Source organism: Taudactylus pleione, unplaced genomic scaffold (assembly GCF_031769625.1).
Source record: "Taudactylus pleione unplaced genomic scaffold, aTauple2 ptg000522l, whole genome shotgun sequence".
Taxonomy (NCBI): domain Eukaryota; kingdom Metazoa; phylum Chordata; class Amphibia; order Anura; family Myobatrachidae; genus Taudactylus; species Taudactylus pleione.
This window is the reverse complement of record NW_028284924.1, coordinates 1,598,456-1,612,457: the sequence shown is the minus strand read 5'-3', so window position 1 is coordinate 1,612,457 and position 14,002 is coordinate 1,598,456. Positions and strand designations below refer to the sequence as shown.

Sequence of the window (14,002 nt, the reverse complement as noted above, 5' to 3'; positions counted from 1 at the left end):
GCAGCCTAACCATAACCTCCCCTACCGCACCACAGCCGAACCCTCACCCTCTCCTCCAGCAGCCTAACAGCAACCTCCCCTCCTGCAGCCTAACCTTAACCTCCCCTGCCGCAGCCTAACCCTAATCTCCCCTCCAGCAGCCTAACCCTAACCTCTCCTTCCGCAGCCTAACCATAACCTCCCCTACCGCAGCCTAACCATAGCCTCCCATACCACAGCCCAACCCTCAACTCTCCTCCTGCAGCCTAACCCTTACTCTCCCGCAGCCTAACCCTAACCTCCTCTCCCGCAGCCTAACCCTAACCTCCCCTGCCGCAGCCTAACCCTAACCTTCTCTCCCACAGCTTAAACCCTAACTTCCCCTTCCACAGCCTAACCATAACCTCCCCTGCTGCAGCCTAACCCTAACCTCCCCTTCCGCAGCCTAACCCTAACCTCCCCTGCCGCAGCCTAGCTGTAACCTCCCCTGCCGCAGCCTAACCCTAACATGCCTTCCTGCAGCCTAACCCTAATCTCTCCTCCCGCAGCCTAACCATAACCTCCCCTACCGCAGCCTAACCCTAACCTCTCCTCCTGCAGCCTAACCCTAACCCTCCCGCAGCCTGACCCTAACCTCCCCTCCCGCATCCTAACCCTAATCTCCCCTCCCCTGCTGCAGCCTAACCCTAACCTCCCCTGCAGCAGCCTAACCCTAACCTCTCCTTCCGCAGCCTAACCCTAACCTCCCCTTCCGCAGCCTAACCCTAACCTCCCCTGCCGCAGCCTAACCCTAACCTCCCCTCCCGCAGCCTAACCCTAACCTCCCCTACCGCAGCCTAACCCTAACCTCTCCTCCTGCAGCCTAACCCTAACCTCTCCTCCTGCAGCCTAACCCTAACCCTCCCGCAGCCTAACCCTAACCTCCTCTCCCGCAGCCTAACGCTAACCTCCCCTGCCGCAGCCTAACCCTAACCTCCCCTTCCGCAGCCTAATCATAACCTCTCCTCCTGCAGCCTAACCCTAACTTCCCCAGCCGCAGCCTAATCCTAACCACCCCTCCTGCAGCTTAACCCTAATCTCCCCTACCGCAGCCTAACCTCTCCTCCTGCAGCCTAACCATAACCCTCCCGCAGCCTAACCCTAACCTCCTCTGCCGCAGCCTAACCCTAACCTCCCCTCCCACAGCCTAACCCTAACCCACTCCTCCAGCAGTCTAACCCTAACCTCCCCTCCCAAAGCCTAACCCAAACCCTCTCCTCCAGCAGCCTAACCCTAACCCCTCCTCCCGCATCCTAACCTTAACCTCCCCTGCCGCAGTCTAACCCTAACCTCCCTCCAGCAGCCTAACCCTAACCTCCTTTCCTGCAGCCTAATCCTAACCTCTCCTCCCGCAGCCTAACCCTAACCTCTCCTCCTGCTGCCTAACAATAACCCTCCCGCAGCCTAACCCTAACCTCCCCTCCCCTCCCGCAGCCTAACCCTAACCTCCCCTGCCGCAGCCTAATCCTAACCTTCTCTCCCACAGCCTAACCCTAACCCTCTCCTCCAGCAGCCTAACCCTATCTTCCCCTCCCACAGCCTAACGCTAACCCTTTCCTCCCGCAGCCTAACCCTAACCTCCCCTGCCGCAGTCTATCCCTAACCTCCCTCCAGCAGCCTAATCCTAACCTCCTCTCCCGCAGCCTAACTCTAACCTCTCCTCCCGCAGCCTAACTCTAACCTCCCCTACCGCAGCCTAACCCTAACCTCTCCTCCTGCTGCCTAACCCTAACCCTCCCGCAGCCTAACCCTAACCTCCCCTCCCGCAGCCAAACCCTAACCTCCCCTGCCGCAGCCTAACCCTAACCTCCCCTCCCACAGCCTAACCCTAACCCTCTCCTCCAGCAGCCTAACCCTAACCTCCCCTTCCACAGCCTAACCCTAACCCTCTCCTCCAGCAGCCTAACCCTAACCTCCCCTCCCACAGCCTAACCTTAACCCCTCCTCCCGCAGCCTAACCTTAACATCCCCTGCCGAAGGCTAGCCCTAACCTCCCCTCCCACAGCCTAACCTCTCCTCCCGCAGCCTAACCCTAACCTCTCCTCCTGCAGCCTAACCCTAACCCTCCCGCAGCCTAACCCTGACCTCCTCTCCCGCAGCCTAACCCTAACCTCCCCTGCCGCAGCCTAACCCTAACCTCCCCTGCAGCAGCCTAATCATAACCTCTCCTCCTGCAGCCTAACCCTAACCTCCCCTGCTGCAGCCTAACCCTAACCTCCCCTCCCGCAGCTTAACCCTAACCTCCCCTACCGCAGCCTAACCTCTCCTCCTGCAGCCTAACCCTAACCCTCCCGCAGCCTAACCCTAACCTCCTCTGCCGCTGCCTAACCCTAACCTCCCCTCCCACAGCCTAACCGTAACCCACTCCTCCAGCAGCCTAACCCTAACCTCCCCTCTCACAGCCTAACCCTAACCCTCTCCTCCAGCAGCCTAACCCTAACCCCTCCTCCCGCATCCTAACCTTAACCTCCCCTGCTTCAGCCTAACCCTAACCTCCCCTCCAACACCACAGCCGAACCCTCACCCTCTCCTCCAGCAGCCTAACAGCAACCTCCCCTCCTGCAGCCTAACCTTAACCTCCCCTGCCGCAACCTAACCCTAAGCTCCCCTCCCACAGCATAACACTAACCCTCTCCTCCAGCAGCCTAACCCTAACCTCTCCTGCCACAGCCTAACCCTAACCCTCTTCTCCAGCAGCCTAACCCTAACCCCTCCTCCCGCAGACTAACCTTAACCTCCCCTTCCACAGCCTAACCCTAACCTCCCCTCCCGCAGCCTAACCCTAACCTCTCCTCTCGCAGCCTAACCATAACCTCCCCACCCACAGCCTAACCATAAACTCCCCTCCAACAGCCTAACTCTAACCTCTCCTCCTGCAGCTTAACCCTAACCCTCCCGCAGCCTAACCCTAACCTCCCCTTCCGCAGCCTAACCCTAACCTCCCCTGCCGCAGCCTAACCCTAACCTCCCCTGCCGCAGCCTAACCATAACCTCCCCTACCGCAGCCTAACCATAGCCTCCCGTACCGCAGCCTAAACCTCAACTCTCCTCCTGCAGCCTAACCCTAACCCTCCAGCAGCCTAACCCTAACCTCCCCTCCCCTCCCCTCCAGCAGCCTAACCCTAACCTCCCCTGCCGCAGCCTAATCCTAATCTTCTCTCCCACAGCCTAACCCTAACCCTCTCCTCCAGCAGTATAACCCTATCTTCCCCTCCCACAGCCTAACGCTAACCCTCTCCTCCCGCAGCCTAACCCTAACCTCCCCTGCCGCAGTCTAACCCTAACCTCCCTCCAGCAGCCTAATCCTAACCTCCTCTCCCGCAGCCTAACTCTAACCTCTCCTCCCGCAGCCTAACCATAACCTCCCCTACCGCAGCCTAACCCTAACCTCTCCTCCCGCTGCCTAACCCTAACCCTCCCGCAGCCTAACCCTAACCTCCCCTCCCCTCCCCTCCCGCAACCATACCCTAACCTCCCCTGCCGCAGCCTAACCCTAACCTCCCCTCCCACAGCCTAACCCTAACCCTCTCCTCCAGCAGCCTAACCCTAACCTTCCCTCCCACAGCCTAACCCTAACCCTCTCCTCCAGCAGCCTAACCCTAACCTCCCCTCCCACAGCCTAACCTTAACCCCTCCTCCCGCAGCCTAACCTTAACCTCCCCTGCCGCAGCCTAGCCCTAACCTCCCCTCCCGCAGCCTAACCTCTCCTCCCGCAGCCTAACCATAACCTCCCCACCCGCAGCCTAACCATCACCTCCCCTCCAACAGCCTAACCATAACCTCTCCTCCTGCAGCCTAACCCTAACCATCCCACAGCCTAATCTTAACTTCCTTGCCGCAGCCTAACCCTAACCTCCCCTCCCGCAGCCTAACCCCAACCCTCTCCTCCAGCAGCCTAACCCTAACCTCCCCTCCCACAGCCTAACCCTAACCTCCCCTCCCGCAGCCGAACCCTAACCCTCTCCTCCAGCAGCCTAACAGTAACCTCTCATCCCACAGCCTAACCCTCCGCTGCCGATACAGTACATGCAGAATGTTGACATTTTGCATGTCGACATTCTACACAAACAGACATGTTCAATGTCAACATTTTGCCAATGTCAACATCTTAACTGTCGACAGTGTGATGTCAACATTATGAATGACTTTTTGCATTTTTACAGTGATGTTTGCAATAAGTCCACAGCAATAAAGCATATTTCCTTTCTAAGGGGAAGGCAGCAGGTGTCTGTATTGATTTACACTTCAGTAAAACTTAAAATTTGTAAATGTGGGGTAGATGTATGAAGCAGTGATAAGAGTGGAGAAGTTGCCTATAGCAACCAATCAGCTTCTACCTATCATTTTATAGAATGTACTTGACAAATGCAATCTCAAAGCTGATTGCTTGCCATGGGCAACTTCTCCACTGGTACACTTCTCCACTCTTATCACTGTTTCATACATCTAAGCCTTGGGGATATATTTACTAAAGTGCAGGTTTTTAGAAGTTTAGATGTTGCCCAGAGCAACCAATCAGATTCTACGTAACATTTAACTAGCACCTTCTAGAAGATAATAGCTAGAATCTGATTGGTTGCTATAGGCAACATCTCCACTTCTAAAAACCCGCACTTTAGTAAATATGCCCTTTGGACTAATTTTCTTGATCATGGTGAATGTGACTTTATTATCTATTAATAACATTTAGTATTCTGTATGACTTGAGTACTATATTCGTAGCATTTACTATCACTGTGAAGCCACATCTCCTGGTGCATACCAGGCACAGAATCAGATGTGTCCTCATACAATGTGGCTTCAGTTGTGACAAACAGCCCCTCTCGGCGCGCCAGGTCCTGTGTCAATCAGCCGCGCTGAGCGTCTTTTTCGCTGAAAATGTCTTTTTATTTGCACAAAAGATAACCGAGGTTTGCATAGAACAGAGGGCATATAAATCTCTAGACAGGGATGGATGGGGTTAATAAAGTGAAAGGAGGGGTAATTTAGGATTGGCAGTTGTTAAAGTCACAGGGATAGGTTGTTTGTTGTTAAGGGGGAGTGGTTACTGGGAGGTATTGTCTGAAGGATATTCTGCCTCTGATTCTGACCGTCTCACTTGCTATACAGGGAGAGTGGCCCTTGCAAGTATTTGATATTGGCATGGGTGTCTTACTTGCTATACAGGGAGAGTGGCCCTTGCAAATATTTTATATTGGCATGGGTGTCTCACTTGCTATACAGGGAGAGTGACCCTTGCAAGTATTTGATATTGGCATGGGTGTCTTACTTGCTATACAGGGAGAGTGGCCCTTGCAAGTATTTGATATTGGCATGGGTGTCTTACTTGCTATACAGGGAGAGTGGCCCTTGCAAGTATTTGATATTGGCATGGGTGTCTTACTTGCTATACAGGGAGAGTGACCCTTGCAAGTATTTGATATTGGCATGGGTGTCTTACTTGCTATACAGGGAGAGTGGCCCTTGCAAGTATTTGATATTGGCATGGGTGTCTTACTTGCTATACAGGGAGAGTGACCCTTGCAAGTATTTGATATTGGCATGGGTGTCTTACTTGCTATACAGGGAGAGTGACCATTGCAAATATTTTATATTGGCATGGGTGTCTTACTTGCTATACAGGGAGAGTGGCCCTTGCAAATATTTTATATTAGCATGGGTGTCTTACTTGCTATACAGGGAGAGTGGCCCTTACAAGTATTTGATATTGGCATGGGTGTCTTACTTGCTATACAGGGAGAGTGGCCCTTGCAAGTATTATATATTGGCATGGGTGTCTTACTTGCTATACAGGGAAAGTGGCCCTTACAAGTATTTGATATTGGCATGGGTGTCTTACTTGCTATACAGGGAGAGTGGCCCTTACAAGTATTTGATATTGGCATGGGTGTCTTACTTGCTATACAGGGAGAGTGGCCCTTGCAAATATTTTATATTGGCATGGGTGTCTTACTTGCTATACAGGGAGAGTGGCCCTTGCAAGTATTATATATTGGCATGGGTGTCTTACTTGCTATACAGGGAAAGTGGCCCTTGCAAGTATTTTATATCTCACTTACCATTAATTGGGATACTGGCCCTGGTAAGTGGTGGACATCTTTTGCCTAAGTCTAGTGGGCGCCGGTGGTTTGCCGTTCTTTCCTCTGCCATCATACTCATTATTGTAAATAAATAAAGCTGACCTATTATTTTTGAAGCGCACTAACTTGGTCTGTGTCTTTATTTTTGAGAAAACATGGTTTTAAAGAACTTATGGTTACACCCATCATCTGACGATAGAGTTTATAAAACAACTGGAAGCGACAAAACTACTCAGCTAGATTACACTGATCAATTTGCTGTGCAACGTTTGTACATCTGTGTGCGGAGGAGTCTGAATCTGTGTACATTGCGCTACGATGCAGCAGGCGCGGAATTTTCTCACGCCAAATTCCATCGTTGCTTTGGGCAACAAATTAAGATTTGTGGGAAAGAGGGAAACTGTAACTAGATATAGGGGTCTATTTACTAAGCAGTATTAGGAGACAGAATAAAAAGTGATAAGAAAGTGATAAGGTGCCAGCCAATCAGCTCCCAACTGTCATTTTTCAAACACAGCCTGTGAGATGACAGTTGGGAGCTGATTGGCTGGCACCTTATCACTTTCTTATCACTTTTCACTCTGTCTCCTAACACTGCTTAGTAAATAGACCCCATAGTAACATATTAGACTGCAACTAGTATTGCTACAACCAGAATTTTATTTTCTAATTATTTTCAAATTTGTCATACTCGTGGGGACTGCATTTTGGGTTACAGGAGTCCAGGAAAGGGGGGTGTCACACACATACAGCGCCATTTTATTAAATGGTCCCAGTTGCGTTACTTACCATCTTCTGTGTCATGAGCATCTGGAAGCGCCAGGTGCATCCCGCTGTGTTTTCGTGTCAGGGGAACATCGGCCAAGCTGCTCTCTTTCTCACACTCACTGAAACAAGAGGCGCTTTATTAGCAAGTCAATCATGTCAATGTCAACAGGCAGCCACTAGAGGCACTGTGTAGTCAAAACCTAAAAATTCATGGGCATTTTATCTAAGAGCAATCAGGATGACATGTTTATGTAATACAGGAACCATTGTAACCTGTACAGCTGTGAATGGAGGCAGGTTTGCACATGTGGGACAACATGGTGGCACCGCAGTTAGCATTGCTACGTCACAGAGCTGGGGTCCTGAGTTTGATTCCCAACCACAAACCTATAGGTGTAGAGTTCTCCATGTGTTTACATAACTTTCCAAAAGTTTCCTCCAGGTGCTCCAGCTTCCTCAATCACTCCAAAAATATACCGATAGGTTAATTTACTGTTGACGAATTTAACTGTAGTGTGTGTGTGAGTTTGTGAATTTACAATATAAGCTCCAACTTAGCAGGGACTGCAGTGAGTTATTACATATTCACTGTACAGGGCAGTGACATCAAAAGGTGGGTGCGGACCGCACAGGATGTCACCATCCGATGGGGTGACACCAAAATGCCGCTCCTCCTCAGTAACTGGGAGCCGGGAACTGCACTGTGATGTTATTGTGCTAGGTCCAGCTTCCGGTTACTAAGAAAGAGCTGGCAGTGCAGGGAGAGGCTCTGGGTCCAGCCTGGCATGCCTGCAGAGTGATAAAAATGGGGGAGCGCTTGTGGGAGTGTATTTGGCGCACAGGGTGAAACCGACCCCAGTAACTACACTGGTACAGGGTTGTGTAATTTGGTGGTGCTATACAAATAAATGATAATAATGTGTGGGTCTTTGGTATAAGGCAGAGTTTTCCAAACTCTGCCTTTACAGTCCAGGTTTTAAGGATATCTATGCTTGAGTCCGTATGGTTAAATCAAATTGACTGAGGTACTAATTAGGTCACCTGTGCTCAAGCATGGATATCCTTAATACCTGGACTGCAATTATTATTATCATACTTTATTTATATGGCGCCACAATTATTCCGCAGCGCCTTACAAAGTACATAAACAAATTAGCAAACAAGAAAACAGCCACAGCACAAAACAATGCAGGACAAGGACACAGTTCATAAACATTGCTGCAATAGTGACCATAACACTCAAATAGGGCATCAGCAACCAAGTGCTAGGTTGCTGCTCTTGTGGGTTTGGAGCCGCATCCCGGCCTTGAGAGGCACATGGACAACGTCAGTCTAATGCGGTGCCGGTCGCAAACCAGTCAGTGCTCGTGGACCAGCAGCCAATCAGCAGAGGCTGCCGGTCTGTGAGCACTAATTGGTACGCGAGCGGTGCCACATTACAATGATGGCAGTACAGACAGTTCCCCAGTGTGTGGCAGCTCTGTCCCATGCCACCCCGAACTCACCCACCGCACGGCCCTGGCAGGTAGGAGAAGGGAGATGGGGCCTTACTGTGGCTTAATGTCAAAGAGGCCTTACTGTGGCATAATGTGTAAGGAGCCTTACTGCGGCATAATGTAAAGGGGGCCTTACTGTGGCATAATGTATATGGGGCATTCCTGTGGCATAAATGTATAAGGGGCATTAGCATTACTGTGGCATAATGTATACGGGGCATTACTGTGGCTTAATGAATAAGGGGCATTACTGTGGCTTAATGTATAAGGGGCATTACTGTGGCATAATGTGTTGTAAGTGGCATTACTGTGGCAGAATGTATTGTAAGGGACATTACTGTGACATAATGTGTTACAAGGGGCATTACTGTGGCATAATGTGTTATAAGGGCCATTACTGTGTCACAAAACCACACACCATTTTCGTCCTCTATGTTCTAGTGTTTTTTGGGGGGGCGCAAATTATGGCCTTGCCCCGGGTGACAAAAATCCTAGTTTTGGCCCTGATGTCACCCACCTACAGCAAACATTGTGTCAGAAGTTCCCAGCCACTGCAGAAACAAAGTCCACCCTTTAATACAGTATATCCTTAACCCAATCTGAGGACACTGCCAGCATTACCCATTGCCTAAAGCTGACTCTAAAGCATGCAGCTCATAGCAAAGAGTGGCAGCATGCACTCTGATCTGACTACAAGTAACAGGCTAGCTAGCTGCTTCTGACTGGCTGATATTCACACATTACTGTGTGTGTGTATATATATACACACACACACACACACACACACACACACACACACACACATATATATATATATATATATATATATATTTATATACATACATTCAGGTGCATAAATATTGGGACATTGACAGAATTTTCATATTTTGGCCTCTATTCACCACCACAATGGTTTTGAAATGAAACAAGCAAGATGTGCTTTAACTGCAGACTTTCAGATTTAATTTGAGGGTAATTACATCCAAATCAGGTGAACGGTGTAGAAATTACAACGGTTTCTATGTGTGCCTCCTACTTTTTAAGGGGCCAAAAGTAATGGGACAAACTAAACAATCCTAAATCTAACTTTCACTTTTTAATACTTTGTTGCAAATCCTTTGCAGGCAATTACAGCCTGAAGTCTGGAACGCATAGACATCACCAGAAGCTGGGTTTCATCCCTGGTGATGCTCTGCCAGGCCTCTACTGCAAATGTCTTCAGTTCCTGCTTGTTCTTGGGGCATTTTCCCTTCAGTTTTGTCTTCATCAAGTGAAATGCATGCTCAATCGGATTCAGGTCAGGGGATTGACTTGGTCATTGCATAACATTCCACTTTTTAGTCTTAAAAAACTCTTTGGTTGCTTTTGCAGTATGCTTCAGGTGATTGTCCATCTGCACTGTGAAGCGCCGTCCAATGAGTTCTGAAGCATTTGACTGAATATGAGAATATAATATTGCCCAAAACACTTCAGAATTCATTCTGCTGCTTTTGTCAGCAGTCACATCATCAATAAATAAAAGGAAACCAGTTCCATTGGCAGCCATATATGCCCACGCCATGACACTACCACCACCATGCTTCATTGATGAGGTGGTATGTTTTGGATCATGAGCAGTTCCTTTCCTTCTCCATACTCTTCTCTTCCCATCACTCTGGTACAAGTTGATCTTTGTCTCATGTGTCCATAGGATGTTGTTCCAGAACTGTAATGGCTTTTTTAGATGTTGTTTGGCAAACTCTAATCTGTTCTTCCTGTTTTTGAGGCTCACCAATGGTTTACATCTTGTGGTGAACCCTCTATATTCACTCTAGTGAAGTCTTCTCTAGATTGTTGACTTTGACACATATACACCTACCTCCTGGAGAGTGTTCTTGATTTGGCCAACTGTTGTGAAGGGGTTTTTCTTCACCAAGGAAATAATTCTTCTGTCATCCACCACAGTTGTTTTCCGTGGTCTTCCTGGTCTTTTGGTGTTGCTGAGCTCTCCGGTGCGTTCTTTCTTTTTAAGAATGTTCCAAACAGTTGATTTGGCCACACCTAATGTTTTTGATATCTCTCTGATGGGTTTGTTTTGATTTTTCAGCCTAATGATGGCTTGCTTCACTGATAGTGACAGCTCTTTGGATCTCATATTGAGAGTCGACAGCAACTGATTCCAAATACAAATGTCCCACCTAGAATCAACTGCAGACCTTTTACCTGCTTAATTGATAATGAAATAACGAGGGAATAGCCCACACCTGTCCACGAAATAGATTTTGAGTTGATAGTCCCATTACTTTTGGCCCCTTAAAAAGTGGAAGGCACATATAGAAACCGTTGTAATTCCTACACTGTTCACCTGATTTGGATGTAATTACCCTCAAATTAAATCTTAAAGTGTGCAGTTAAAGCACATCTTGTTTGTTTCATTTTAAAGCCATTGTGGTGGTGAATAGAGGCCAAAATATGAAAATTCTTTCAATGTCCCAATATTTATGCACCTGACTGTATATATATATTTATATTGTGGCAGTATCACCAGAGATGGTGCTGGTGAGCAGCAGATTTTGTGTGTGGCAGGAGAGATCCGCCCACACAGAGTACAAAAGCATTGTGGGAGGATGTGTAATGGCTGCCATAGGACCAGAGCTCAGGTGAGGCTGCTGGTGGACACAGTCAGACAGTCCAGGTGGGGCTGCAGTGTGAGTGAAGCAGACCAGGTGGTCAGGATCATACCTGCAAGGAGGCAGGGAGATCCCTATACCTCTGACACTGTCTTTGTGAGAGGCGGCAGCCAACAAGCTAAGGAAACTATAACAGGCCAGGAGGCCAGTGTCCAGTCCTGCATATGGCAGGAAGGACCACCAATCTTAAAGACTGTGAGAGACTTTCATGCAGATTAGCTGCTTCTATAGAGAGGGTCCAAGAAGTAAGCTAGTGCCCTAAGAGAGGGCTAGGATGTTTATTATTTTCTATTTCTGTTTACTAGTTTCCATGCTGGAAGTAAAGCAACATTTTCATTTATTTTTACTGGAACGCAATGTGTGGACTCTAATTCTGCACCTAATCACAGCACCACTGACAATAATCTACCGAGTTAATTACCCCACAACATCACTATATATATATATATATATATATATATATATATATACACACACACACACAATAATGAGTTATACCTGCTGTATTAGAGAGGTTTCTATATTCTAATCAAACATAATAGTGAATGTGTAATTAACTAAACAAAAGTTTAATCGAGTGTGCGTATAAGTAAATCCAGTGCAATGGCTGCTGGTGCGGAACATCTCTTGCGTTTTATCCAGCTTAGCATATGTTCGCAATCCCGTGAACTTATTTTACGACTGTATTTTTTTTTAATGTAAACTCTAGTTGAAAAATTGTGAAGAACAAGGTGAGACTTACCTCAGTTGTGAACAGTTAAAGAGTTTCTGCCAGAGGAATAACATATGGCGACATGTTACCAGAGCCTCCTCGGGGCTGTTGTGCTGCCTCTCGAGTTTCGTTTTGGTGAACAATATGCTGGAGGGAGAAAATAGAAGAAGATATTGAACACAATAAGGGTCCCTTACACTGTGTGGTAAACTTACAATAATGACAATCGCCTCTTTCTATGTCTGCACCTAGAATTGCGTGCCTGGGTCTGGTTATGTGATTAAATGCTGGGTAGGTCCAGGGGCACAATGGGCTTGATTCAGAAATGGATGCAATGCCAATGTTTGTGCAGTTGAAGGATTATCGTGGTGCGTGCATCTGAGTCACACCGCGCATGCGTCAAGTACGTGAGAGTGCCGCGTTACGCTGCTTCAGTCATTAGTATCAAAATGCGAAAGGACTCTGCATTGAACGTATTTACGTGTGCTCAGTTCAGGACAATGCGTAGTGCGAAAACACGCAATATATCCTCGCCAACAGACGTAAGTTGAAATCCGCATCAGGTTCCGTTTTTTAAAAATATTATAAATTCAGAATTAAAAAATGATAATAAATAAATTAATCTCTTATAATTGATATAATATATCGCTATTGAAGGCTTATAGAGGACCTGTCACTTTGAGGTATACTTGCCAACTCTCCCTGATTGTCAGGGAGACTCCCTAAAATAGTAACAATCTCCCTGACTCCCTGAAGAGTCTAGTAATCTCCCTGATTGCACCTTGCCCCCATTATGTAGCCAGGGGCGTATCTATAATGGGTGCAGGGTGTGCGGTGCACACGGGCAGTAATTGTCGTAAAATGGGCGAGGTGGTAATTTTTCCGGTGTTTTGCGCATGCGCTGTGAGGAAATCGCAGAGAAAATGTTGCCGGGCCATGTCCCCAGCGATCTGCGCGAGGACATTAGACTCCATCCACGCTCTAGTGCCCAGAGTCTATTGATTCTGTGGTGGCCGGCCAGCCGTGTCAGTCGACTGCCGGCCACCGGAGTGAGAGGAGGGGGCCCATGACAGGGGATGCACACAGGCCCCCTCCTCTCTAAAGACGCCCCTATATATAGCTGTTATATATTTGGGAGAAAAAAGAAAATCAGAGATATATACATTTAAATGATATCATCAGGGCCATTTCCTTGCATTGGTTATAAGGCACAATGATCCCTATGGCTACATGCATTTTTATATAAGGTTTCTTGTGGCTACTTATATGCAGCCCCTTTGTAATACACAATACATGAGCAAGCCCTGAAAAGTATCAGTGTGTTTTCATCAACAAGTAGATCTTACTAACTGCTTTGGGGCTCATTTACATTTGGATGTAAAACAATTTTATGCCACGCCTCTCAGATGTAGCAGTACACGCCCACTTTACCGCCGCACTCATAGGTGTTGCTTTCACAATCTCCCTGAAATGCTTTTTCAAAAGTAGACAAGTATGGTTTGAGGACATAGACAGTGCCTAGTGCAAGATATATATATATATATATAAATCTGCTCAGGAAAACCTGTGTGCCCCATACACAAATGCAGCGACTCAGCTTGAGTCATCCCACAAGTTACACTATTGTCAGGGGATGTAAGAGAAGGCAAGGCAGCCGTCTGGGATTGCCGACAGTGTAAGCTATAGCATAGCCTTAAAGCAGTGATGCTTCATCCTTTTCTTCTAAGTTGCGGTTTGTTTTTACATTATGCATACCACAAGATTTTCAAGGCACAGTTCCGATTTGCAGGCCAGGAAAGGGGTGGAGTTTTGACTAAAATGTGGGCGTTTCTAGTTTGATTGGGGTGGGGTTTGTGCAGATAAGGGTGGAATTTAAGCAGATTTGGGACGGGCCTATTCTGTCCCATGTATAAATATTGGGAGGTATGCATTATGCCCTATGTAAATTAACATTTCCACAGAAATGGCAGTTCCTCAGGGTCAGCATGTATGGAAATGTCCCATATCATGATTTACCTGTTTAGCAATACACAAATAAATACTGGGGGATTGGTGAAGCTGCTGGCTCTGCATTCTCTTGCTCCTACTTCTAAATACACGCACATATTCCTCGGCCCATATTTTTCACCGTTCATTTAGGGCAAAATAAACTCTAGGTTATTTCATCCTTTTAATGTTCCAGCTCTGTTTGGAATCCTCTGCTGAATCCGGCAGACAACCTTCTGTCAGGTTATTTAATAAATGAGCCCAGGCCGGGGA

At 47.6% G+C, this 14,002-nt stretch overlaps 1 protein-coding gene across 1 annotated transcript in view; it reads right to left on the bottom strand.

Annotated features, from left to right (window-relative positions):
* Positions 1 to 14,002, bottom strand: part of TTC7A (tetratricopeptide repeat domain 7A) — a 472,360-nt gene that overhangs the window by 106,323 nt on the left and 352,035 nt on the right. Inside the window, exons 16-17 of the mRNA XM_088450682.1 lie at positions 11,774 to 11,890; positions 6,888 to 6,985 (exon numbers count right to left, since the gene is read on the bottom strand). Of these exons, the coding sequence (XP_088306808.1) occupies positions 6,888 to 6,985; positions 11,774 to 11,890 (215 nt within the window). The remainder of the gene's footprint in view (positions 1 to 6,887; positions 6,986 to 11,773; positions 11,891 to 14,002) is intronic.